At 44.3% G+C, this 26,566-nt stretch overlaps 2 protein-coding genes across 4 annotated transcripts; one reads left to right on the forward strand and one right to left on the reverse strand.

Annotated features, from left to right (window-relative positions):
• The first annotated feature begins 9 nt into the window (after positions 1-9).
• CASP9 (caspase 9) lies at positions 10-13,054 on the forward strand. Of its 3 annotated transcripts, none has more exons than XM_053400514.1 (10): positions 10-188; positions 1,718-1,931; positions 3,358-3,447; positions 3,695-3,732; positions 4,983-5,159; positions 5,985-6,074; positions 8,160-8,328; positions 10,052-10,210; positions 11,134-11,243; positions 12,199-13,054. In XM_053400514.1, exons 1-10 carry the CDS (start codon positions 57-59, stop codon positions 12,289-12,291), a joined length of 1,272 nt encoding a protein of 423 aa, XP_053256489.1. In that variant the 5' UTR covers positions 10-56; the 3' UTR covers positions 12,292-13,054. The 3 variants fall into 3 exon arrangements, with proteins under 3 accessions (XP_053256489.1, XP_053256490.1, XP_053256491.1); XM_053400515.1 differs by having other exon boundaries at positions 8,181-8,328; XM_053400516.1 differs by lacking the exon at positions 8,160-8,328 and having other exon boundaries at positions 12,199-12,299.
• Positions 13,055-14,579: 1,525 nt separating this feature from the next.
• LOC128419612 (chymotrypsin-like elastase family member 2A) lies at positions 14,580-26,137 on the reverse strand. Its single transcript, XM_053400518.1, has 8 exons — positions 26,083-26,137; positions 24,668-24,756; positions 23,996-24,093; positions 22,636-22,764; positions 18,985-19,121; positions 17,122-17,267; positions 15,986-16,138; positions 14,580-14,698 (listed from the first exon to the last, which is right to left on the reverse strand). The coding sequence occupies exons 1-8, from the start codon at positions 26,135-26,137 to the stop codon at positions 14,681-14,683; spliced, it is 825 nt and encodes a 274-aa protein (XP_053256493.1). The 3' UTR covers positions 14,580-14,680.
• Between the last annotated feature and the right edge of the window lie 429 nt (positions 26,138-26,566).

Consider the following 26,566-nt stretch of genomic DNA (forward strand, 5'->3'; position numbering starts at 1 on the left):
AGGGACGTGTCGAAGGGAGGATCTCCCTTCCCGGAAGAAGCGGCGCAGCAGGTGCCATGGAGGAGGATCATAGGCAGTCGCTGCGGCGGGCTCGGCTGCGCCTAGTGCAGGAGTTGCAAGTGGAACCCCTCTGGGAGCTGCTGCTGCACCAAGAGATCTTCACCCCGGATATGATCGAGGAGATCCAGGTGTGCCTTTTGCTCCCTTCCCCCGCACAAGCGTCCCCTTTGTTCTCAAGGGATCTCTTCCAGCCTTCCCCAAGTTTCACTTCCTAAAAGGCTGATCCTACCTCAAGTGCTTGGGAGTATTTGAGGCTGTGATCCTGTATGTGCACTTACAGGAGAGTAAGCCCCGTTGAACTCTGCTTTGTGTCTATTTTGGCTCTTGGATTGCTTTCATTTATCAGGTGGTGAGCGCCATCCATTGTTATAGTATTTACTTCTGAGTAAACACAGATCGGATTGTGCTGCTGGGAGAAGTTTCAGGGGTGCCTTAAATATTTTAGGCTGCTTTTCGGGGGCAGTACCTGTCCAGAAGGGCATTCAGTAAAAAATGCAGAAGTTACAAATGTTATGATATGAGTACTAAGCAGCTGCGAACCAGCTCGATGTTTACATCACATGATGAGTCTAAGCGTGGGACAGGATGTTCCAATCTGTTCTCAGTGTTGTGTTCTCAGTGTAACATGAGACCTTCCTGCTGTTTGTGTCCGGGAGGAGTCAGTCAGTTGCTCGGAGGATTCTGAGCGAGAAGTCATGCTTTTGTACAGTGTACAGTCAGGAATAAAAGTAGCAATGAAATAGACTACTTTTCGACTGTTTTCTTTCTCCTGTTGCTATGCAAGGGGGAAGGGGGTGTGCACCTTTCATGAGGGAGGTGTCGCTTATCCAAGACCTTCCTGGTCTGTCTGGATACCAGCCAGGGTAGGTCACTGGCAACAGGCCTCGACTGCCTGGGAAGAGGAGCCAGCCTTTCCCGAGGGGGCCAGTTTCCAACAACAAATAGTCCAGAATTTAAAATTTTGAAAACATAACTCTGTTTTCAGCAGAACTGAAAGAACATTACTGAGACTTATCGCCCAGAAAATGGACATCTTTTTGAAAGTGTGACTTAAGCCAGGGATGAGGAAGTTGTGGCTCTGCAGGTGTTGTTGGACTCGGACTCCAGGGATAATGGGATATGTAGTCCGGCAAGATGGGGTGGGGGTTGGGTGAAGGTGCTGCTGCATCACACTGTTGATTCATGTCAAGCTTGTGGTCTACTAAGATCTCTCAATCCATTTCATGTGTCAGGCCAGGTGTCCCCCATCTTATATTTGTGCATTTGATAATTCCTGCCTAATTGTAGAACCGTACACTTGTCCCTATTGCAATTTGTTGTGTTAGATCTGGCTCAGTTCTCTAATTTGCTAAGCTCATACTGAATCCTGATTCTACCTTCTGCGAGACTATCTACCCCCCCTAGTTTGGTGTAATTTTCAAATTTGATGAGCCGTCCCTCAATTCCTTCATCCGAATCATATATAAAGTTATTGAACAACACCGGGCCCGACAAAGGCCTGGCTTGCTGACTGGTTGTTGTCTGCAAGGCTGCTCTAGATTTCAATATTGCTGCCTAGCCCTCTGTCCTCCGTTTTCTTCTCCTCCAGTATGCATGCACTGTTTGTGAAGTTTTTTGTTTACAAATTCCCGGAGGAATAACCTTCATTTGTCTTCAGAAAGCAGGTACACGCCGAGACCAGGCCAGGCAGCTGGTTATTGACCTGCAGACTCGTGGGAAGCGAGCGTTGCCTGCTTTCATCTGGTGTCTTCAAGAAACTGGACAGAATGATCTGGCCGCTTTGCTGAGCGCAGGAGGTGACCAGCCACAGTTGCACCCAGCTGATCTAAAGCCAGTTGAAATCCATCCACATTCTAAACCAAGGGATCCACGTATGATTTCTTCTCTGATCTTGTTTCAGTTGGGGATTTTATAACCTCATTTTAGAATGCCTCCATGGACCTGAAATTATATCTATAGAAATCAGGGTGCAAAACAAACAGAGGCCATTTGTTGTTAATACTGCAACCCAGTATTGCAGTGTAGAGCATTCCTGTTCAAGCTAACATACCTTTTCCCAAGACACTCCATGCGATATACCCTCCTTTTCTTGTACTCTTCATATACTTAAAACAGTCAATGCAGATATAGCATGGGGGCAGGGAACCAGGAGAGGCAGGGTAAATGGAATGGAGTTTTTTGGGAAAGGGCATGTCTGGCACCTTGCTTGCATGTTTTTGTTGTTATTTTTAAGTATTATTATTTTTTAAAACTTCTACAAACTGTGAGATTATTTTGAGCATGCTGATACATCCCTCTTATTTGGCTAGGATGGGAAGCTTTTAGAGGAAGGCTATTGTAGAACATAAAAGGGACGCGGGTGGCGCTGCGCGTTAAACCACAGAGCCTAGGACTTGCCGATCAGAAGGTCGGCGGTTCGAATCCCCACAACGGGGTGAGCTCCCGTTGCTTGGTCCCTGCTCCTGCCAACCTAGCAGTTTGAAAGCACGTCAAAGTGCAAGTAGATAAATAGGTACCGCTCCAGCGGGAAGGTAAACGGCGTTTCCGTGCGCTGCTCTGGTTTGCCAGCAGCGGCTTAGTCATGCTGGCCACATGACCCGGAAGCTGTACGCCGGCTCCCTCGGCCAATAAAGAGAGATGAGCGCCACAACCCCAGAGTCAGCCACGACTGGACCTAATGGTCAGGGGGTCTATTGTAGAACATAAATCATTATGCTTTATGAAAAGAACAGGCTTGACAGGTTCCCCTTGCGAGGGGGGTTGCAGTTTAAAACAGATGCAAGGAAATGTCAGAAGGAGAATGAAGATGGGATAGAGAGGAGGAGAAAATCCTGTTATTTCCATTAAGCAAATTTTTGCTCAGTTACACTATGGTACTGGGACCCGGGGGTTGTTCTAAAGCAAGGGTGGCTCACCTGTGACTCCAGCTCCCATCAGCTCCAGCTACCACGGCCAACAGTCATGGAAGATGGGAGTTGTAGTTGAACAACATTTGCAGGGCACCAGGTTTCCCACCTCCTGCCGTAGATGATTCTTGCTGCTATGCAGCATCTGTGCAGTGTTTACAAGTGAAGAATTTGGCTTCTTGTATTGCATTGCTCATAGGAAACTTTATACCAGTTTCATCATTAATGGTCAGGTTTAATTGTACTGTGGCTGGCCTACAATTGTTGCAGTGTGAATGCATCCCAAATGCATCAAGCCCATAATGACAGCACAATTACTTGGAGTGCATGTATGCACATCTTGGCACCACGTGAAACTTGTGCAGAAACACAGCAGACCCTATCCTTGCAGGTATTACAACTTCTGGAAATTTGCCTTTTCCTGTTCAAGAACTAAATGAGAGACGCCAGAAACCGTCCCGTGACATCACGGCCACTCGGGGTAAGGAGAAATCAGATTTCTTACGTCAGATTTTGATTTCTTACAAAGATTTCCCAGTTGATGGTGTGTAACTCACCCAGTGGGTCTGTGGCACAATTCACATAACAAAAACTACCACGGAGGTGTCAAAAGTTTTCAAAAGTAGAGTGTCCATGCCTTGGCTTTTGAAAAATGGGAGGTCAACGGCCTTATATACATTAAATATATTTCTAAATATTTATGTTTTGACCTTTCTCTCATTCTCTAGGCTCTGTAGAAGAAAATACCAGAAGGAACGCTGAAACGGTTAGTTTATTACCATTTCTGCAATCAGCATATTTAGGGTTTGCTTGCAGGTGGGTGGGTATGGGTAGCCCCCTTAATTTTTGGCCAGCTTAATTTTTTCTGTGGCAGCTCAGAAGCATCCCACCTACAGTGCTTAGACTAGGATAGTACGTTGGCCAGAATCACCAGTGAGCATGTTTAGGGAAGTTTTTTATGATTGATGTTTTAATGTATTTTTAACCTTCTGTTGGAAGCCGCCAAGCGTGGCTGGGGAAACCCAGCCATATGGGTGGGGTAGATATAAATGATGATGATGAACTCAGAGGAAATTATTATTCTTCATTTGTATCCCATTTGTCTGTTAGAACACACTTATAAAAACCTTTGCAAACGTATGAACAAGGTTGCCTTTGTCCCATGATGGCACAGTACTGCCTAACATACCTCAAGAAGAGGCTTTTCCTAAAACCAACAAATTGTATAGTTGGAAGGGACCCCCTCAAGGCTCATCTAATTAAACCCCTTGCAATGCAGGAATCAAATCCTGGCACTGCTCCTTGAAACCCTTTCTAATGGGGATGCTCGGGAATAATTATAATAATAATAATAATAATAATAATAAGAATAAGAATAAGAATAATAATAAAAATAAAATTATTATTATTATTATTATTATTATTATTATTATTTATTTATTATACCCCACCCACCTAGCTGGGCCTCCCCAGCCACTCCAGGCATATTAAAAACACAATAAAACATCAAACATTAAAAACTTCACTAAACGGGGCTGCCTTCAGATGTCTTCTAAAAGTGAGATAATTGTTTATTTCCTTGACATCTGGTGGGAGGGTGTTCCACAGGGCGTGGGTGCCACTACCAAGAAGGCCCTCTGCCTTCTGGGGCCTCCCACTCACAGAGCCTGAGCTGTTGACCTCTCCTTCTGAGACATACCCTTGGGCCTTGCTCCTGTGGGTTGTTTAATATATGGAAACTTGGTCTCCTCCCACCTCCGGCTAAACCAGCAGTGGGCAACCTCAGGCGCAGGGCCCAAATACATGTCTCCTGGCCCTTGCAGCTCTCTCCCTAGGCTCAGGGTTGGGGAGCCTTTTGGCTCCATGGGCCAGATTGTTACCAGGATTGGCTTCGCAGGCCACATTTGATGGATGGGCCCATCGATTGACAGCCCTTTCATGTTCACCTTTCTCTCCTGGACGCTTCTGATGGCAAACAAGCTGGTTCTAGCTCCCACCTCCTATGTTGCTTGACAGGTTTACGTCCTGAGAACGGACCCCTGCGGCTACTGCCTTATCATCAACAATGTGAACTTCAGCAGCGCCTCTGGCTTATCCTCCCGGGCTGGGTCCGATGTGGACTGTGAGAAGCTGGAGAAACGCTTCAGATCCTTACACTTTGAGGTCTTGACCCGACGGGATCTTAAAGCTCAGGTGAGAATTTCAGAACCAACGCAGAAAACAACACAGCCTTGAGTAGTACTGTATGGGCTGCTGTTTATCACATTCAGGACTCCTATTATTATTATTATTAGTAGTAGTAGTAGTAGTAGTTGTTGTTGTTGTTGTTGTTATTGTTATTGTTATTGTTATTACAATCATACCTTGGCTCCCAAACGCCGCAAACCCGGGAGTGACTGTTCTGGTTTACAAACATTCTTCAGAACCTGAAAGTCCGACGGGGCTTCCACGGCTTCCGATTGGCTGCAGGAGCTTCCTTCAGCCAATCAGAAGCCAGGCTTTGGTTTACGAACATTTTGGAAGTCGGACAGACTTCTGGAACGGATTTGTTTGACTTCTCAGGGCTGGTTACAATGATTTCATGATTCAGATTTTTTAAAAAAAATATTGGCCCCTGGAAAGACAAGATGCTGGACTAGATAGGATCCCTTTGGCCTGATCTAGTATGTCTCTTCTTCTGCTTTATTTCCCTAGCGTTCACTAGTCTTGACAATCACAAGCCCCTAAGGAATGTTTCCTTGCAGTGGGAATTCCAGCCCCACAGCCAAATGGGGAACCCAAATAAGGAACAGGAGCTGGAAAGGGGATGATGGCACTTCCCCCCTCATCCACCATCTCCAGCCTACAGTGTGGGAACCTGCATGATTAAGGAGTGTATCCCTTCCCATAGGCTTCGACTTGATGCTTTCTTTCAGCAGTTTTGACACCAGGGTGGGGTTTCTAGAGAGGGCAAAGCTGAGATTTCAAGCTGTGTTGATGTGGGTGTCTTTAACGTGAGACCTTTGGAAATATCTGCAGGAGACTGTCGCAGAGCTGCAGAGTTTGGCCACGCGAGACCACAGCTCTCTCGATTGTTGCCTGGTCGTCCTCCTTTCCCACGGCTGTCAGGTAGGAGAGGCTGGTGCTCCATTCACATCTTAGGATTGTAAGACCCTTGGGGCAGAGAGCTGTCTCTCTTTGGATAATGGTGCTCTTCAAAATTCTTTTTAAAAGAAAACCTAAATCGCCTGGCTTCTCGTTGATCCATTTTTATATAATTGTTATTGTTTGTTATTATTATTATTGATACAGGAAGAAAATAAAAAAGAGAAAACACAGATACAGAATTACACACAGGAATAACAATAAACACAAAATTTTCCTAACAAACAATAAAACATAAGTTGGTCTTCACTATAGACCTGACCTCCTGTCTATTCCTTATTTCAGTTTCATATTACTTATTGCCAATATACACTTTTGTCAAAATTTAATTTTTTCTTCTTATATCTTAACTCTTATGTCTAACTTGCAACTATTACTGAAGTTCCTCGAATGCTGCAACAGAGTTTAAACTACTATATTTATATTTCAAATATTCTTTGAAAAAACCCCATTTTGAGACAAATTCCTGTTTTGATTTATTCTTTATTTTTTCTGATAGACCATCTAATTCGGCATATTCTGTCAGCTTTTGGATCCATTCATGTATAGAGGGAATTTCAATACTCTTCCATTTTGCCGCGATGAGAACTCTTGCTGCCGCCGTGGCATATAAAGAGATACCCTTCATTTTTTGCAGAATATCCAAATCTGTAACTCCCAGGAGATAGGCCTCTGGTTTTTTCTTAAAAGAGATCTTTAGCATTTTTTGCAATTCTGAATGAATACTCTCCCAGAATACCTGTATACATAACCACCACATTTTTATATACAGTTGTACCTCGGGTTAAGTACTTAACTAGTTCTGGAGGTCCGTTCTTAACCTGAAACTGTTCTTAACCTGAAGCACTACTTTAGCTAATGGGGCTTCCTGCTGCTGCCGCGCCGCTGGAGCACGATTTCTGTTCTCATCCTGAAGCAAAGTTCTTAACCCGAGGTACTATTTCTTGATTAGCGGAGTCTGTAACCTGAAGCGTATGTAACCTGAAGCGTATGTAACCCGAGGTACCACTGTAATTGAATGATTCTGCATATATTTCCATATGAGGCAAAAGCTAGTTTGCACCCCAGATTTTTAAATTTGTTTTTATTGTTGATGCTTTTATAATTTTATTATTGAGTTGCTTTAGAATGTTCCATGGGGAGCAATTCATAAATTGATCCTTCTTGTAGCCAAGATGGCAGCATTCACCCACATGAGGGCACTGTTGGCAGGGTTCAGGGGAGACCCCAAGGTTTGCCAAACTACAGTGGTATCTCTGGTTAAGAACTTAATTTGTCCCGGAGGTCCATTCTTAACCTGAAACCGTTCTTAACCTGAGGTACCACTTTAGCTAATGGGGCCGCCAGCGCACAATTTCTGTTCTCATCCTGAGGTAAAGTTCTTAACTGAGGTACTACTTCCGGGTTAGCGGAGTCTGTAACCCAAGGTGTTTTTAACCCGAGGTACCACTGTAAATGTAGAAGAGAAATAAGGATGGGGACCCCCAAAACAGGATGGAGCATGCTCAGTGGACATGGAATGCTGATTGTTTGAGGAAGGGAGGGAAAAAGGATGGAATGGCATAGTTTGGAAAAGGGTGTGGCTGGCTGCAACCCTGAACAAGAGCACTAAGGAATTTAATTAGGTTTGCATTTAAAGGCAAACTGGCCTAACAGGCACTTTCCAAACACTATGCCATCCTTTGAAATTCACACTTCTCCAAATTTTGCAGTGCAGTTCTCCAGCCAAGTAAATGGTTTAATCCACCAAAATGCTACTCAGAATAGACCTGTTGAAATTTATAGAGCCAAGTGAGCCACGTCCATCAATTTCAATGGGTCTACTCCGAGTAGGAGAAACATTGGTGGCAGCACAATGGTTTCTGCACTAGCTGTAGCCTCCGGACCATCTTCAAGGGCATCCCCGTGTAGGGTGCCATGGTGGAAGGTCTAGGAATTGCTAGCCCTTTAAATATATGGCAGCTTTTAAGGCCACCTGCAAGGAAAGAGACATCAGAGAAAGCTTGGTACCTGGAAGTTGGCATGAATTTCTTTGGATACCGTTGCAAGCCACCAGTTCTCTCCTTGCAGGCAAGCCACATTCAGTTTCCCGGTGGAATCTATGGCACAGATGGGCGGTCCATCGCTGTGGAAAAGATTGTCAGCTACTTCAATGGGACCCATTGCCCTAGCCTGAGGGGGAAACCCAAGCTCTTCTTCATTCAAGCTTGTGGAGGAGGTGAGTGTGTTGATAGGCCTCTGGGAACTCAGAGTGCAGGACCTGGAGGGAGTTGGCCATTGATCTAAGACAGCCGTTCTCAACCTGTGGGTCCCCAGATTTGTTGGACTACAACTCCCATCATCCCTGAGCTCTGGCCTTGCTAGCTAGGGGTGATGGGAGTTGTAGTTCAACAACATCTGGGGACCCACAGGTTGAGAAAGGCTGCCTTATGGGCTTCAAAGAGGCATCTGGTTGGCCAGTGTAAAAAGGTTGCTGGACTAAATGGGCCATTGGCCTGATCCTGCAGGGATTTTCTTACGTTCATCTAATAAGAGAGAACTGGGTGAGGGGGGCGGATAACTCATCTCTCATCAAGATCAATGAGATAGATGAGAATTAGATGGGGGAGATAGAATCATGTGGATAAGTTCAACATTGAGATTATAAGAAATTTCCATGAATTTGTCTAACCCTCTCCCTCACCCCCAATTTTTTTTAATGGAACTTTTTCATCATGCCGTGCAATAAAAAACAAACTGATCTAAATGAAAACCCAAAAAAGAAAGAAGGGGGGGGATACAAAGTCCTTTCTCCAAGGTAGATCTTAACCCTTGTCTCCACAGAAAGGGATGGCCCCTCTAAACTCTCACCTGGGAGCTTCCATTTCTTCTCCCAGCCTCCCACCCTGGGAGAGCTTCCCTTCCCTGCCTCTCACACAGGGTCCTTCGTCACGTATGCACCACCTTCAGGTTTGTGAAATCCCCACAGTGACCCAGAGTAGAGGACACCGAAAATAATAGAAGAATGGGGGCGGGGGGGAGTGAGAAATAAAAAGGTCTTCTGATTCTCCGCCCGTCATTTACAGATAAAAATATTATTCAAAGTATTCTCTCTAGGGTGACGTCCAGCTATTCCTGCTTCTGCTAAGTGATATTTTCCCAATCTACAGACCCAAATGTCTCAAATTCGTTCATTTCCCCTTCCGCACAAAAAGACCAAATGTCAGCAGTCCTCTTCCTCCACTCCGACATAGCAACTTTACCTCCAATAACATCAGCAACCGTTCCTCCGCGTTGGAAAACAACAAATCCTTTCGTCTTGACGGCAGCAATCAGATTACAATCTAACCAAAATTTAAAGAAAGAATGGGTGTGCGTAGATTAATATATGGTAAAACGATGTTCCAAAAGTGGTTTATTGATAATGTTTAGACTGAAACCCACAAAGTTAAGAGGAAAAACGGACAAGATTTCATGGTCAATAGCAATAATATGCTGATTAAACACAATTTAAAAGATACCGTAATAAAGCTTATAACGCCAAGCATGGGTGGAGGGAAGTCGCAGGGGAAAAAGAGGGTGAAAATAAATAATAATATTTGGATATATGTATGTTGAATGTCATGTTAAATTGCTAAAGGATGGTTTGTTTGTTTTTGAAAACATCATTGTAGTATTGTTGCACTGTAAGAACTATAATAAAAAGAAAGAAAGAAAAACAAAAAAAATCCCCTTTTCTTTGTTAACAGTGCCTACCCCGTAGTCATATATTAAAACAACACTCCATATTTATTTGCTTATTGTAGAATAGTTAATTCACATCCGGTTCTGTATCTTCCAGTCCTATTTCCTCATGGACATTATTTTCCATACTAACTTTTAAAAAAATATTTAAGCACGCTATTGTGTGGTTCGTGTATTGTAGATGTTTTTTGAGAGGTCTGTGCGCTTGGGTTTTCTAGAGAAGAAGGACCGGGGGTTTGAAGTGGATTCTGACCCTTCTGCTGTTGAGTCGGATGCATCTCCCATCCAGGTGCCTGCAGGAGGCTCTGATCAGACGGATGCTGTTGCAAGCTTGCCCACCCCTAGTGACATCCTGGTGTCTTACTCTACTTTTCCAGGTGAGCAGCAGCAGCAGTGAAGGGAGGCAAAAAGCTGCAGGTGCTTGCAGAGTTTCTTTCAGATTTTGCTTTTGGGTGGTGGTGGTAAGGATTCTGCCTTGCATCACAGATGCTCCCTGACTGATAAATTCAGAGTTGATGGACACATGGTAGGCTGAAGTTGCCCCCCCCCAAAAAACAGGTGCTTCCCCATAACTTTTGGACGGTATGGGCCACACAGTAGGAGCCATCTATCCATCCAATGCACCTTTGCATGCTATGAGGGGTGAAAGGGGTCTTGGTCTGTGATACTTCCCAAATGGCAAAAAATTAACAAGTGTCTAATGTTGAGGCGGGACGCGGGTGGCGCTGTGGGTTAAACCATAGAGCCTAGGACTTGCTAATCAGAAGGTCGGAGGTTTGAATCCCCGCGACGGGGTGAGCTCCCGTTGCTCGGTCCCTAGCAGTTTCAAACCTAGCAGTTTGAAAGCACGTCAAAGTGCAAGTAGATAAATAGGTACCACTCCGGCAGGAAGGTAAATGGCATTTCCGTGTGCTGCTCTGGTTTGCCCGAAATGGCTTAGTCATGCTGGCCACATGACCCGGAAGCTGTACACCGGCTCCCTCGGCCAATAAAGCAAGATGAGCGCCACAACCCCAGAGTCGGCCACGACTGGACCTAATGGTCAGGGGTCCCTTTACCTTTAATGTTGAGGCCTGAGGCCGAACAGCTCTGCTGTTCCTCAACACCACAGATCGGCCCTGCTTTCAAGCATGTATTCTCAATAAGGACTAGACACTTTAAAAACAAAATATTGCTGAGATTCTTAGGAAGCTGGCTTTCTGCACCCAGTTCCGCTTTCTGCAAGTTTTCTCTCTGTTTCTGTGTGATCACGGGATCTGCACAACTTCTCACAGGTTTCCCCCCTATTCCTTCCTTGCAGGTTTTGTGTCCTGGAGGAATAAGTGCACAGGCTCCTGGTATGTCGAAACCTTGGACCACGTGTTGGAACAGTATGCCCATTCCGAAGACCTGCTCAATATGCTTCTGAGGGTAAGCTTTGCATGTTTGAGCTGGGAGGCCTGGCTTGGGATCATAGAGTTGGAAAGAACTCTACAATCTCCCCTAGCCTCCTTCTCAGTACAGGATCTGCAGTGCAGGATGCAACCTCAGTGTTCCTCACAGTTGGCTCAAGTACAATGTCGGAGCAGGATCCTTGGGATTCATAACTGGATAACTTAACCCCTATGGAAATGAGGCTTCTCACTATCTGTGTATTGGGTTTAAAGCTTGTTTACTAATTATGTTGAAAAAAGTAAGAACTTGGTTGTGTGTGGGCTCAGAAGTCTTCTAAACTGTGGAATTCTACGTGTGCTGTGAAGCAAAAAAAACCCCCAAAATATTGTGGCTTAATGTCAGAATTAATTTAAGGTCTAGAAGCCAAGCCTTTTGAGGAATGGTTGAATAAACGGGGTACGTTTAGCCTGGAAAAGAGGAGACTGAGAAGAGGTATAATAGCCAACTTCAAATATCTCAAGGGCTGTCACACGGAAGATGGAGCAAGCTTGTTTTCTCTTGCTCTGGAGGGTAGGACTTGAGGCAGTGGCTTCGAGTTACAAGAAAGGAGATTCTGGTTCAACATCAGAAAGAACTTTCTGACAGGAAGAGCTGTTCGACAGTGGAACGGTCTCCCTTGGGAGGTTGTGGAACCTCCTCGGTTTTTAAGCAGAGGTTGTTTGGCCATCTGTCATGGATGCTTTAGCTGAGATTCCTGCCTTGCAAAGGGTTGGACTAGATGAACCTTGGGGTCTCTTCCTACTCTACAATTCTATGATTCTAAATAAATTCAGACAAAGTCGGACCAAAGCTGAGCTGTGGTCCTTCCACCAAATTTCCAGTCTCTTGCTCCACCTAGCCACCTGTCTGTTGTCTGATGCTTGAAACATCCCTTTTGTTGATGCGATGCTTGTGTGTAAGGAGCAAATGGTTTCTCCCTTCTCTCGCCCAGGTAGCAAATGCCGTTTCTGCAAAAGGGGAATATAAGCAGATGCCTGGCTGTTTTAACTTCCTCCGGAAGCGATTCTTCTTCACAGCCAAATGAAGAAGCCTCGGCGAAGCTTTGCCTTTAACAAACCCAAGGGAAGAGACCAGCCCCCTCGCAGAAGATGTCAAGCAGCCAGATGCTGGTGAAGCAGCTGTCTTGTGACTGGGAAGGGGAGCCTGTGTCCCTCCAGATGTTGTTGGACTACAATTCCCATCATGCCCAGCCAGCATGGCCAATGGTCTGGGATGATTGGAATTGCAGTCCCAACAATATCTAGAGAGCTGCGGTATCTCCAGATCTTACGGATTTGTTTCATCTTGAAGCCATCAGGAGAGCAAAATTCATCACTCTGTGAAAATTCATCTCTTCTCTTTCTGGTTTCCGAATTGCCCATTGATCCCCGAAGAAAATGGCCTGGGAAGCCAGTTTGCGTCAAAAGCCTGCCTCCTTCCAAGGTGTCCTCCAGCAATTTAAGATTCCCCTCTCTTGCTTTTTCCTCTGTGTGTATTGAGGGCATTCCAAATTACTTCTTCCAATTGCCTGTCTTCCTTTGCAAAAGTGCTTGAGGGGAAGCTGCGGCTGTTAAGCCAGCTCATGTTGGAGGTGTGAACAGGCCGCAGATGAATAATAGAGGGTTGTCTCCAAAGTTAGCCCTACTCAGAGGGGATCCATGGAAATGACTCACTTAGATCCATTGTTTTCAGCGGGTCTACTCTGAGCAGGACTTGGTCAGCTTCAACCCAATAATTTAAAAAGCACTTCGTTGGGGGAAGAGGATGTGTAAGTTGTATGTGCACAATTAAATCTATATTTCTCTGCAGTCTGTCTTGTTCCTTATTTAGACTCTGTTGCCTCTATGGGTGTCTCTGAATCTGCTCAGTGGCAGGAGCAAGGATAGAACATGATCTGAAGAGCATCCCACATCCTGATAGTTTTGACAATTCCATGCCCTTGTGGTGTCTGTTCATGCCTGTTTCAGTTTATTTTTGGCTGGTCTGCTGAAACTTTTAAGAGTTTGCTTTACATGAAATTTGAGCCATCTTTAGGGTGCTTGTCTGACAAATTTAGCAAATGTGCCTACTCAACTGCTTAGTTCTGTGGAACTAGTACTGATACAGGTACCACATAATACTCATTCTGCATTTGTAAGAAATTGATCTTTTAGTGTGGCTGCGCCCACAACTCTGGAACTCCCTGCCTATTGACATGGGGCTGGTGTGTTCACTGTACTCTTTTCAATGCATGCTGAAAAACTTTTATTTAGGCAAGTCTACCCAGATATGTAGGGATGCGGGTGGCGCTGTGGGTTAAACCACAGAGCCTAGGACTTGCCAATCAGAAGGTTGGCGGTTCGAATCCCCGCAACGGGGTGAGCTCCCGTTTCTCAGTCCCTGCTCCTGCTAACCTAGCAGTTCGAAAGCACGTCAAAGTGCTAGTAGATAAATAGGTACCGCTCCGGCGGGAAGGTAAATGGCGTTTCCGTGCGCTGCTCTGATTTCCCAGAAGCAGCTTAGTCATGCTGGCCACATGACCCGGAAGCTGTATGCCGTCTCCCTCGGCCAATAAAGCGAGATGAGCGCCGCAACCCCAGAGTCGGCTACGACTGGACCTAATGGTCAGGGGTCCCTTTACCTTTACCTTTACCCAGATATGTAGAATGTGGACAGGTGTTTTAATCTGTTTTTAATTTATTTTTAAAAATGTTTTCAATTTTCAACTGTTTTTACTGATGGTTTCATGGCATTATTCTTTTGTAAATCACATTGAGGGTTGCTTTTTTAATTTTTTTACAATCAGAATGTATATGAAATGAAAAATAAAAATCATGATGTTTTTGATTTACAGCTGCTTGGAGAGTTCTTGCATTTTGACAAACGCATTCCTTCCTGACAGGTTACCTTGGTTGTCTCTGTTGCGACAATGTGGTCATTGCCTTTGCATGTGTTGGAGAAATTTCTGCTGGTGTGTGGGTGAAGCAGATGCATGTGAAAGCAGATGCAGTGTGAAAGCAACCTTTGGTTCTGTCAAAGGTTTTAGTTTTGCTATTTTTGTGTTTCTGACTGTTTTTAATTCTCTCATCTATTAAATCACCTTGGGATGGTGGTTGAGAAGGCCAATAATAAATTAGTGTTAATAAGAACTGAATAAAGCACCATAAATCAGCCGGGCAGGAGATGCCACCATGTACCAGAACAGCACATGTTGAATTTTGTAACCCCTCATCAGAACAACTGGAAATTGCTATTTAACATGTAGCATTGGGCAAAGTGGTGGAGAATTGAAAAGAGGAGATCATAGATACAAAAAAAAAGGTGCTCCCAGCATCTGGGACTGGACACTCTTGCTTGGATTATTGCAATGTTTGCTTTTGTTTTATTGTGCAACTGGTGTTATTCTTAAGATGGCGTTCCTGGCCGATTCTCTCTGTGCTCCAAGGCTCTTTACCTTAATACTGCGCCATCACCTACAGACAATGCAAAAGAAAGAGGAATTGTGAGCGTTCATCTCAAAAAGCAAGAAGCATTGGCTTATTTGCCTTTGTATATACAGTATTCATTTTTTTAAAAGGTTTCATCTGTATTTTGATCATTTTATGATGTTTGCTGATTTCATTTTGTATGCATATTTTATATTCTCTTGCATAAGCCACTCAGAGGGTGGTTTTTGTTGTTTTAAAAAAACAAGCATTGTATAAAACTTGTAAATTGCTTTTTTGTGGCATGCCCCCCCCCTTCATCCCATTTGTCTCACATGAACTGGTTTCGCAGATGGCAGTGGTGGGATAGGGGCTCGAGATGCATATAATGTCTATGAGTGAGGACCTGGATTGGCTGACAAAGACCCTCCCTTTCGAAACCAAAATCTCTGCAGCCGTCTTTTGCCCATATCCACCTTTGCTTTGAGTTCTAAAAGCAGGATGGGCAGATGAGAGGCATTAGAGATGCCTGCTAGGTTGCCCAGAGACCTTTGGTTACCTGAGGCAAAGGTGATCTCCTCCCTTCCTCTGCAGAAACCACACACTTCCAATTCCTTGTACAAAACCTGCCCAGACTGGCAGCTAAATCTGAGGGCCATTTCCAGTCTGAGTGGGGAGGGCTTATAACAATAATAATAATAATTTATTATTTGTACCCCGTCCATCTGGCTGGGTTTCCCCCGCCACTCTGGGCAGCTTCCACAAAAACCAAAAATACACTAATATGTCATACATTAAAAACTTCCCTGAATCTTAAGATGTCTTCTGATTGTCAGGTAGTCTCTTTGACATCTAATGGGAGGGCGTTCTACAGGGCGGGCGCCACTACCGAGAAGGCCCTCTGCCTGGTTCCCTGTAGCTTTGCTTCTCGCAATGAGGGAACCGCCAGAAGGCCCTCGGTGCTGGACCTCAGCGTCCAGGCAGAACGATGGGGGTGGAGACGCTTCTTCAGGCTTACTTTGGGGAGGGCTCAAAGGGGCAAAATATTTTGTAAATGATTTCGGGTGGAATGAATTTGAATTGCATGCCTATGGCAGCACTCTGCAGAAATCAAAGGCAGAAAGGGGTGCGTGTTCCTAATGCACCAAATCCACATCGGAAACAGAGCCGGGGAATTGGACGCTTCAGAAATCCAGAGGAAAATGTGGGTGTAGCCTCAGTTGAAAGGCAGATCTTCCCTTGCTGCCTTTCATCCCAAATGTGTTCTGTCTCTAATGAAGCCCACTCATATTAAGCAGCAAGGATGGCGGACCGGCCTCAAGGTGTGCTGCTCACCTGCGTGATCCAGTCGTTGAAGGCGGAGACTCGTGTGAAGACAGACGGCTTGCGGTAGTAGTTGCAGCCAAGAGAGGAACCGAAACTGACCACTCCGTGCACCTCCCATTTCCCACTAGAGTTTTGGCAGTTGAGTGGGCCACCAGAGTCCCCCTGTAAACAAGCCAAGCAGAATTTGATGGAGCTTTTGGGGAAGGAGATGCTCTGGGTCACCACGAATGCTCTCCATTGAGGTGAATGGGGAATGGGAAAGTACAGGGGCATAATTGATTGGGGGAAAGGGCCGGGGCTCAGTGCTTAGAGCACCTGCTTTGAATGCAGAAGGTTCAATCTGCAGTGCCGGATTTACGTATAAGCTAAACAGGCTATAGCTTAAGGTTCCACTCTCTTGAACCCCCCCCCAAAAAAAAAATTAAGGAAAAAAACCTTGATGTACATTTCCAAAATATAAGATAAAAAACAAATAAAATAAAACCTACAATTATTATTTCATGTGATAACAAGTTTCTAGAGACTAGATTATGAGTGTTTGTAATTTGTGTTTCTAAAGGAACTTTTGTTATTGCTAAATGCCAATGTGCTTGCATTATCAAGTTTGTTATGAATAAAAAAATCATTTTAAGTTAGAGCTTAATAATTATTTCACTATTAATATACTTCTTAATTGTATTTCAGTTCAACAATTACTTTGAAAAAATATATGTTTTGTTCTGTGCAAGGGGCTTTAGATACCTATTAGGTCCATAAATTACCATATAGCATATATTCAAGACAAAAAACAGCGACAATTTGCTGTTGACAAAGGACAGCTGGACATATAAAGGGCCCCATTACCTTCAGTAGCTTAGGGCCTCATCAAACCTAAATCCAGCCCTGCCCCTCTGGCTTGGGAAGCTGCTGCCAGGCAGTGCAGGCTATCTTGAGCTGGAAGGATGGTTCATATTATTGTTTCGGGGAGTGTGACTCAAATGCAAACCCAGCTGAATTTCGCCTCCATCCCTTGTGAAAGCCAGAATGAGTTATGCATTGCAAATCTGGTTCTTTGGTACATCTCCTTCCAATTGTAAGGTGTGTTGTTTCTGGCCACTGGATTGGGCTGCCCCTACCCTGACACCTGCATGCATGCACACACTCACGTTGCAGCTGGAGATCACGCCATCGCCGCCTGCACAGACCATGTTGGTTTTCACCGAGCTGCCCCACCAGCTGGCCTGGGAGCAGGTGGCATGATTCACCACAAGCAAGCGCCCCTGCTGCAGGATATCTGGCAACGGACCATTTGCTAAAAGAGACCAAAGCAAGAGAGTTATGAGATGGAGCAATGTCAAGCAAGGAAGTAATAGGCATCCTACAAAAGGTAAATGTAAAGGACCCCTGACAGTTAAGTCAAGTCACAGATGACTCTGGGGTTGAGACGCTGATCTCGCTTTACAGGCTGAGGGAACTGGCGTTTGTCCTCAGACAGTTTTTCCAGGTCATGTAGCCAGCATGACTAAGCCGCTTCTGGCTCAACAGAGCACCAAAACCAGAGCAGCACACAGAAACGCCGTTTACCTTCCGCTGGAGCAGTACCTATTTATCTACTTGCAATGGTGTGCTTTCGAACTGCTAGGTTGGCAGGAGCTGGGACTGAGCAACGGGAGCTCACCCCATCGTGGGGATTCGAACTGCCAACCTTTTGATTGGCAAGCCCAAGAGGTTCAGTGGTTTAGACCACAGCACCACCCACGTCCCACAATAGGCGTCCTAGTGCTTTGCTTAAAAAAATAAATACACTCCCATTCTTTGAAAGTGTTTTTTCCCTGTGAAAGAGACTTCCATTTTTCTGCCTCATTCTCAGGAAACTTCAGAAATCTGGTGCGTGCAGTGTTTATTTATTTTATTTTTATTTAAAAGATTTATAAACTACTTGGTAGTTCCCCTGTCTTCATCCCCCTAGCACTATAGGAAGAGGCTTATATTATAACCTCGTGGTTGCGAGATGGCAGGGAGTATTGGAGGTGCTTTTCTTTCCAGGAAACATTTCTGCAGCCCCACCCACTTCCATAGGAGCCAACTTCTAGGGGCTGAGGGGCCTTCAGCACCCCGATAAAATATTTGAGGGGGCCTGAGGCCCCCACAGTTGATGGGCATTGCCATTCAAATGGTGTGCATGCAATGCATCCCGTGATTGAGGGGTGGGGCTTACCTGGCCCCCCTGCCCCCTGCCCTGACTGCCCACACTTGCTGATCTGAGAAAAGCCCCATGAAAAGTGTTGCCTCCTGATGTTGCCTCCAGGGCACTTCTAAGTGAAACATGGGGAGCTGGGGAAAGCTGCAGAGCGAGATGGTTTACAGAACAAACATCTCAAACGTAGCTACCTCAAAAGTCAAGTGAGTGTCACAAAAACCCTGCTCCTTGCACATGAGAATTTCACCTAGAGATGCCCAATGGGCAAGAAAGGGGAGAATTTTAGCACCTCAGAAGAAGTCTTCTCACTCTTGGTGCTGATTGGAGCCAATCAGAGTGAAGGGAATCGACTCATAGAATTGTAGAGCCCAGCTCCCCGCAATGCAGGAATATGCAGCTGTCCCGTATGGGGATCGAACCTGAAACCTTGGTGTTATCAACACCAGGCTCTAACCAACTGAGCTATCCAGGTGGTGAGTCAGCCACTGAAGATTGTCTCCTAGGGTCGGCCTGGAGAAATCGCATGGGAGAAACACCAAGGAGAAGTGTGCCCAGAAAATAGTAGATCTAGCTGTAATGTAACACATGGAGACCTTTGTTTATTATTGCAATGCACCCATGGTTATTATTATTCTATATTTATAAAGATGACTGTATAATCTTAGACGGGGGCATAGCTGTGACTCTCATGAAAGGACCCTGCACTTCTGAGCGCATCACTGCACTGCTGCGCATTATGCTCCTCAAAAGGGCAATGAGTTGCAAACTGCTTGCAATTAAGTATAATAAAAATATTTTTTCAATTTAAAAAATCCATCACGACACTTACTTATCAGCCTTCCCCATCCAGTTACATAGCAAGGATAGTTGGCAGCTAAGATACTGTTAGCTTTGGGGAGGCAAGCCGTCTGGATGCTGTTGCTCAAGGTGACATGCTGAGAAAGTTTGATGAGTGCAATATCGTTCCTGGTTTTGATGGAGAAAGAGGGAAAATGGGCATGAAGAGCAGGCCACATCCATCTGTTTATTTAAAGCATTAATATACCTCTTTAGACAGTTATGGCTTCCCGCCTAAGGATTCTGGGAGCTGTAATTTGCTAAGGGTGCTGGGTGTCATTATTCCCCTCAAAGAGCTACAGTTCCCAGAGTTCACTGGGAAGAGGGACTGATTGTTAAACCACTCTGGAAATTGTAGCTCTGTGAGGAGAACAAGGGTTTACTAACTAAAGTTCCCAGGATTCTTTGGGGGGAAGCCATGACTGGTAAAGTCTTATAATGGTTTAAAATGTAAGGTGAGTCGTGGAAAGAAGCTTATATCACGCTTATACCGAAAACTGAGTCTGAAAAGACACAACTTAAGAACTACCGCCCCATATCCCTGCTTAATGTGGATTATAAAATTTTTGCAGACATTCTGGCTAGAAGATTGAAAAAAGTATTGGCAGAGGGGATACATAAAGACCAGGCTGGCTTTCTCCCTGGAAGACATCTATCGGACAATATGAGGAATATAATTAACATCTTAGAAAAGTTGCAGGTGAACATCAACACAAAAGCAGTTTTGATATTTGTAGACGTGGAGAAAGCCTTCGATAATATTTCCTGGAGTTTCATGAAGAAAAATCTTCAGGGGATGGGGGTTGGACGAAACTTTGAAAACGGCATAGGTGCGATTTATTCTGAACAAAAGGCCAAATTGATAGTTAATAATGTGGTGACAGAAGAATTTAAAATAGAGAAAGGGACACGACAAGGCTGCCCAATTTCCCCATTGCTTTTTATTTCGGTTCTGGAGCTTTTGCTAAATATGATTAGAAGGGACCATTTGATTCAAGGTATTCAGGTCGGAGTTAAACAATACAAACTTAAAGCTTTTGCAGATGACCTAGTTCTGACATTACAGGAGCCAGCATCTAGTACTAAGAGGGCTTTAGAAGTAATCCAGGATTTTGGTCAGGTGGCAGGTTTTAAATTGAATAAGTTAAAAACCAAGGTTTTGGAGAAAAATTTGATGCCGATAGAGAGAGAGAGGTTTCAGAAAGAGACAGACTTAACATTAGTAAAGAAGGTAAAATACCTGGGGGTGAATATGACTTCTAAGAATGTGAATTTATTTAAAGATAACTATGAGAAATGTTGGTCAGAAGTGAAAAAAGATTTAGAAATTTGGTCGAATTTGAAGCTTTCCTTGCTGGGTCGAATTGCTGTTATTAAGATGAATGTATTGCCGAGAATGTTCTTCCTATTTCAATCATTGCAAATTATCAATAAGATGGATTGTTTCAAGAAGTGGCAAAGAGACATATCTAGATTTGTCTGGCAGGGCAAAAAGCCCAGAATAAAATTTAAGATACTTACTGATGCTAAAGATAGAGGGGGGTTTGCCCTGCCAGACTTTAAACTCTACTATGAATCAGCAGCTTTTTGCTGGCTGAAGGAATGGCTGCTTCTTGAAAATACAGATGTTTTAGATCTTGAGGGTTATGACAATGTATTCGGGTGGCATGCATATTTGTGGTATGGCAAGGTAAAAGCACATAAGGCATTTAAAAACCATATTGTCAGGAAAGCATTGTTTAATGTCTGGATAAGATATAAAGACTTTCTGGAGAGTAAAACCCCAAGGTGGCTATCACCTATGGAAGCGAAAGCTTTGAAAAAACTTAACATGGAGGCCAAATGGCCAAAATACTGGGAAATTTTAGAACAGGAAGGTGACAAATTGAAATTGCAGAGCTATGAGAAGCTTAAAGAGAAGGTGTGAGACTGGTTACACTATTTTCAAATAAGAGAGGTTTATAACTTGGATAAAAAAATTGGTTTCCAGGTGGAAAAATCAAAGTTAGAAACAGAACTTTTAGAACCCAATGCTAAGATACTATCAAGAATGTACATCTGCTGTCGAAATGGAATACTGAGGAAGAAACGGTAAAACCTGCAATGATAAAATGGGCACAAGATATAGGATATAATATTATGTTTGCTGACTGGGAGAAGTTGTGGACCACCGGGATTAAATTTACGGCATGTAATGCCTTAAGAGAGAATATTATGAAAATGATGTACAGGTGGTACATGACTCCAGTCAAGCTTGCAAAAATATATCATTTGCCCGACAATAAATGTTGGAAATGTAAAGAAATTGAAGGTACATTCTTCCACCTTTGGTGGACGTGCCCAAGGATTAAGGCTTTCTGGGAGATGATCTATAATGAAATGAAAAAGGTATTTAAATATACTTTCCTGAAGAAACCAGAGGCCTTTCTCCTGGGCATATTGGCCAATCGGTGATAAAGAAGGATAGAACTTTCTTTATGTACGCTACAGCAGCAGCAAGAATTCTCATTGCAAAGCATTGGAAGACACAAGACCTACCCACTCTGGAAGAATGGCAGATGCAATTAATAGACTATATGGAAATGGCGGAAATGACTGGCAGAATCCGAGACCAGGGAGAAGAGTTGGTGGAAGAAGATTGGAGGAAATTTAAAACTTATTTACAGAAACATTGTAAAATTTTTGAATGTTGATGACATTGAAATGAATTGAAGGGGTTCTAGCAACAAGGTAAAATGTAAGATTGGATTGATAATAGATAAACTAATAGGAAATGAATTTGCTGAACCAACTTTTAAAAGGGATACAAAAAAGGGAGGCATGAGGAAGTCAGGAAAATAAGTTAACTAAAGATGAGAAATTTAAAAAGAGGGATTTTTGTTTTCTTTTTTATGTGTTTTCTTTTTTCTTTTACTTTTTCATGTTTAATGTTTGTATTTTTGTATTTTGTAATTTTGTATTTTTCTGTTTTTGTATTTTTCTGAACTTCTTTATTGATAAAACTTAATAAAATATTAATAACAAAAAATAAAAATAAAATGTAAGGTGAGAATGTGGCTTATGGTGTGCATGGAAACTAGAAAACCGTGCCAAGGGGATTCCGGATAAATTGCCCAGGATTTTTCCCACATTTCCTAGAGTTTGGTTAAATGAATGCAAAGACTCTGGATTAACTGACAAGCCTCCAAGCCAATAGGTGGGGGACTTTTGGCCCAGAGGCTAAATGTGACCCGCCACAACTTTTGCTGGTGAGGCTGTTCCCCCCTCAAACCACACCCACTCACCCCACACCTGATATTGCATGTGATGTCAAACATGGGACAGGTAAAAACATGGGATGATCCTGCAGCTAGAAAGCAGGATTAAACCATGCATCAGCTGACAACTAAGGGGTTCCATTTTTCTTGGTTAGAAAATGTAATTCAGCCGCACAGTTTGTTAATGCTGCTGCTGGCTTTCATATGGAAAACGCAAGATTTACTCAGAAAAAATAAATGTATGACTTTGATGGCATGACAAATACTAGCATTGATTTGAAAAATAATAATATAGAAAATTAACTTTATCTCCCCTCCTCCACCACCACCACTGTTGACCACAATAATTTCTTCTATTCTTGCTTCATGAAAAGCTATTATATTACCCATTGGTAAGTCTACTTGCATCCCACTTGGGGTGAACAATGATTTTTGATGGGGAAACGGCAACTGATCCTCTCTCGTTGGCTGAGAGACTGTGCTTTCCAAGGAAGACGCGATAAGTCCGACCAGAACTGAAGAAATGGAGAAAAAGAGTGAGGGATAAGAGTGTTTCTTTGCATAATGAAGAAGAAAAATCAAATGAGTCGGGTTGTATCCAACTACATTCTACTTAGAATAGACGCATTGAAATTAATGGACCTGAACGAGTCATCTGCCTTGATTTCAGTGGGTCTTTCTCTGAGTATGACTAACACTTGAGGGTCCGGCTTGCTGGCTTCTCACAGGAATCCGGCTGGCGAATGTGAAAACAGGATGCTGGACTAGATGGGCCACAAGCTCTTATTAAATTACAGTGGTACCTTGGGTTACACACGCTTCAGGTTACATACGCTTCAGGTTACAGACTCTCCTAACCCAGAAATAGTACCTCAGGTTAAGAACTTTGCTTCAGGATGAGAATAGAAATCGTGCTCCGGCAGCGCGGCAGCAGCAGGAGGTCCCATTAGCTAAAGAGGTGCTTCAGGTTAAGAACAGTTTCAGGTTAAGAACAGACCTCCGGAACGAATTAAGTAATTAACCCGAGGTACCACTGTATTATGGATACAACCCAGTATTTTTTGCATATCAAACACTTTCATGGGCTACAGTTCATTTTGCCAACTGCAAGAAGAGCCTCGTTGCATCAGGCCAAAGACCCAACTAGTCCAATATCTTCTTCTCTCAGTGACCAATATGTGATGGTCTAAGCAAGGGGGAGGTCAGTACTCTCAGTATTCCAGGCAGGCTGGAAGGCAAGGATCAATAAAGAATCCCTGACAGATGGACATCGAACCTCTGCTTAAAAAACCCCAATGAAGGAAAGTCACCACACTGCAAGATAGTCTGTTCCACTGTTGAACAGCTCTTATCATCAGAGAGTTCTTCTTAAAGTTTAGTCCATTGTCATTTGAATCCATTGGTTCAGGTCCCACCCTCTGGAACAGCAGCATATACAAACTTGCTAAATTTTCCATGCGACAGCTCATCAGATATCTGAAGATGACTGTCATATTCCCTCTCAGTCACCTCTTATCCACACTAAACATACCCAACTCCCTCAACTGTTCTTCATAAGACTTGGTTTCCAGGCCTTTGAACATCTTGGTCGCCCTCATCTGCACACGTCCCACCTTGTCAATATCCTTCTCCAACTGCGGTGCTCATAACTGGACACAGACTGCCAGGAGTGGCCAAATTTCCCAGAGTGCCAAGAATCCCAGAGTCTTAAATGGAAGCAGCTGTTTTATTGGGGTGCTGACGTACCTGATACAGTGAGCGGCTGTCATGACCCAGTTGGTGGCGATGAGGGACCCGCCACATGTGTGATGCCAGTTCCCACCGGACAGATATTGAAGGGAAGCCTGAGAATGACAGACAAGTCTCAGGATGAGCTTGAAGGATGCCCAACCCTGGACCACCCTTCACGCTACCCAAATCAGAGCCGAAACAAGTTTGCTCCTGAAAACCCTTTTCCAGATGCTCTGAATTTGCATTTTGTAATAAATGACATTTGACTCTGATTTTTATCTCTCCTTTCATTACTAGGACTTTGGCAGGTTGACTTTGATACCTGGTACATTTTCATAGCTGACAAACCGGAGATGGGGCAACTTCCTGGAGCTGTTTCCTCTCTCATTACAGGGTCAACTTCTCAAATTTGTGGTGGAATCCTGTTTCTCTGGCATGCATGGGAGCTCCCACCCCACAACCAACTGGAGGCACCACAAAATACAGAGATAATCCTGTTTTTCTGAGACTTGGAAATTGAGCACACAGCAGAACATGGCAGCTGGGATGGATGGGAGGCATCAACCCCCACCCCACCCCCAATCCTCGGGAAGAGAGTCCATGATGGAAAGCCAAAGGAAGGAATCTTCTTCAGTGCTGAGAGACAGACAATTAGTTGGACAACAAGACTGCAAGGCTGTATCTTACCTGCCAGGGCCAGCTGTTCTGCCGGGCATTCTCCCCTCCGACGACTCTGCTTACATTGGGCTTGTAGGCCGGGACCCCACAACTGAAGGCTGCAAAAAGGACACAGTGCAAACACTCTTGGAAGGTTCAGCGCAACAGATGGATGATGCTCAAGGGAGCAAAATGCTCAGGCTACAAATTAGCGTGCCTATATTGTTGCAAGAACCCTCTTTGACTCTACGCAACGCCACCTCTTTCAGGGGTTGGTGGTGGCTGAGCTACTGGAAATCAGAGTGTGTGTGAAAGAAATGAGTTTTTGCTGAGTCTGTACAGGCTGTGTACATACACTAGACCTTCAGGCCACGTTCTCCCCTTGAAGAATTCTGGGCACGGCAGTTCACTCCTCAAGGAATTACAATTCCCAACAACTCTTACAAATGACAGTGCCCAGAACTCTTTGTGTGTGGGGAGTGTGTGTGTGTGTGTGCACGCGCTCTTTCTGAATGTGCTTCAAAGCTATTTTGCGTATGCAGCCTGGGTGAGTTGGAAATGCAGACCCCTCCCCATCCCACCATATCTGCACACAGTGCCCACAAAATGGCTTTCAGTGCCTGATACATATCAGAAAAGCATCCGGAGAGGTTTTCCACATCTCCTGGTAGAATCGATTGTGCATCTTGTTTTGAGGCTTGCATGAGCTTTAATAATAATAATAATAATAATAATAATAATAATAATAATAATAATTTATATGCAGCCCATCTGACTGGGTTGCCTCGGACACTCTGGGCAGCTCCCAACAAAAAGTAGAAATAGCACAATACAACCTCACAAACTAAAAACTTCCCTGAACAGGGCTTTCTTCAGATGTCTTTAAAAAAAACACATCACTGTTTATCTGCTTGACAAGTGCAGAGCAGTTTCAAACAGCATATAAGCAGCCTGTAAAAAAAATCCTACTCTGCTGCTGTTAACAATGGTGCTCATTCTTCATTGCTAGACCATAATCGCTCCTGGCTGGGTTTTGAGTTGCCGCTTCTCTGCGCTGCATTTTGAGAGCACCTCCCCACCCTGACAAGGACGGTCTAGTCTGACCTGCTCTCCAGGCTTCCCATTCAAACACACCACTTGCTTTGCAGATTCTGACCAGAGGTCCATCTGTCCAGTGATGTGTCTCCAGGCCCCTAAGGAGCCTGAATAAATGAGATAAACCCCATGGTTTGTTCCTGGTATCAGACCCTCTGAGAATGCCTCTGCATGTGGAAATTCTGTTGCTGTCCTGGCCAGTAAACACTTGGCTGAGTTCTCCTTCATTCATAATCTAGATACTCTTTTTCTGAAAGCCATCTAAAGGAGTCTAGGCCTGCCACCTCCATGCCCTGTGGCTATGAACCAGGCAATTACATCCTCTTATTTATCCTGAGTTTGACCCGTACCCCCGTAGGCCAACGCCAGAGCAGCGAAGAGGACTCCAATCATGGCTGAGGACATCTCTGTTGAGAAGAGTCTTGCTCTCCATCCAATGGTCTTATATTCTGGGCAGGTTTATCAGTGGCAGGTCCAGCTGATAATGCTATCAGTGGCATGGAAAGGTCTGCATTAATTGTGTGCCACTGGGAGACGTAGCAATCAGAAAGTTTCCATTGCCTTCCTCCCAAAGGCCGTGCCAAAATACCCCCACAGCTGCTTGTTCTCCCACCCAAGTCACAGCTTTGGTGTGTACTGAAGATTGGGTGTGTGTCTGTTGTGCATTCAGGAGCCTGGACAAGAGCAGGTTGGCAACAGAGGGGCTACGGTTGAGAATCTATGTCCTGCACCTCCCGAGAAAGCCTGCATCTCGTAGCTTGCACTAAAAATGGGGGAGGAGGACGCATGGCAACATGCTAGCCCCTTTCCCCATGGTGACGCTCCCATCCCTTT

The sequence above is a fragment of the Podarcis raffonei genome, chromosome 8 (assembly GCF_027172205.1).
Source record: "Podarcis raffonei isolate rPodRaf1 chromosome 8, rPodRaf1.pri, whole genome shotgun sequence".
Classification (NCBI taxonomy): Eukaryota; Metazoa; Chordata; class Lepidosauria; order Squamata; family Lacertidae; genus Podarcis; species Podarcis raffonei.

Coding starts and splice junctions, on each gene's coding strand:
- CASP9 (XM_053400514.1), top strand. CDS start 57: ATGGAGGAGGATCATAGGCAGTCGCTGCGGCGGGCTCGGCTGCGCCTA. Junction 3,733..4,982: donor CCAGAAGGAACGCTGAAACG/GTTAGTTTATTA, acceptor GTTGCTTGACAG/GTTTACGTCCTGAGAACGGA. Junction 10,211..11,133: donor GTCTTACTCTACTTTTCCAG/GTGAGCAGCAGC, acceptor CCTTCCTTGCAG/GTTTTGTGTCCTGGAGGAAT.
- LOC128419612 (XM_053400518.1), bottom strand. CDS start 26,137: ATGTCCTCAGCCATGATTGGAGTCCTCTTCGCTGCTCTGGCGTTGGCC. Junction 24,094..24,667: donor AGAACAGCTGGCCCTGGCAG/GTAAGATACAGC, acceptor TGTCATTCTCAG/GCTTCCCTTCAATATCTGTC. Junction 16,139..17,121: donor GCGTGATCTCCAGCTGCAAC/GTGAGTGTGTGC, acceptor GCTTGTTTACAG/GGGGACTCTGGTGGCCCACT.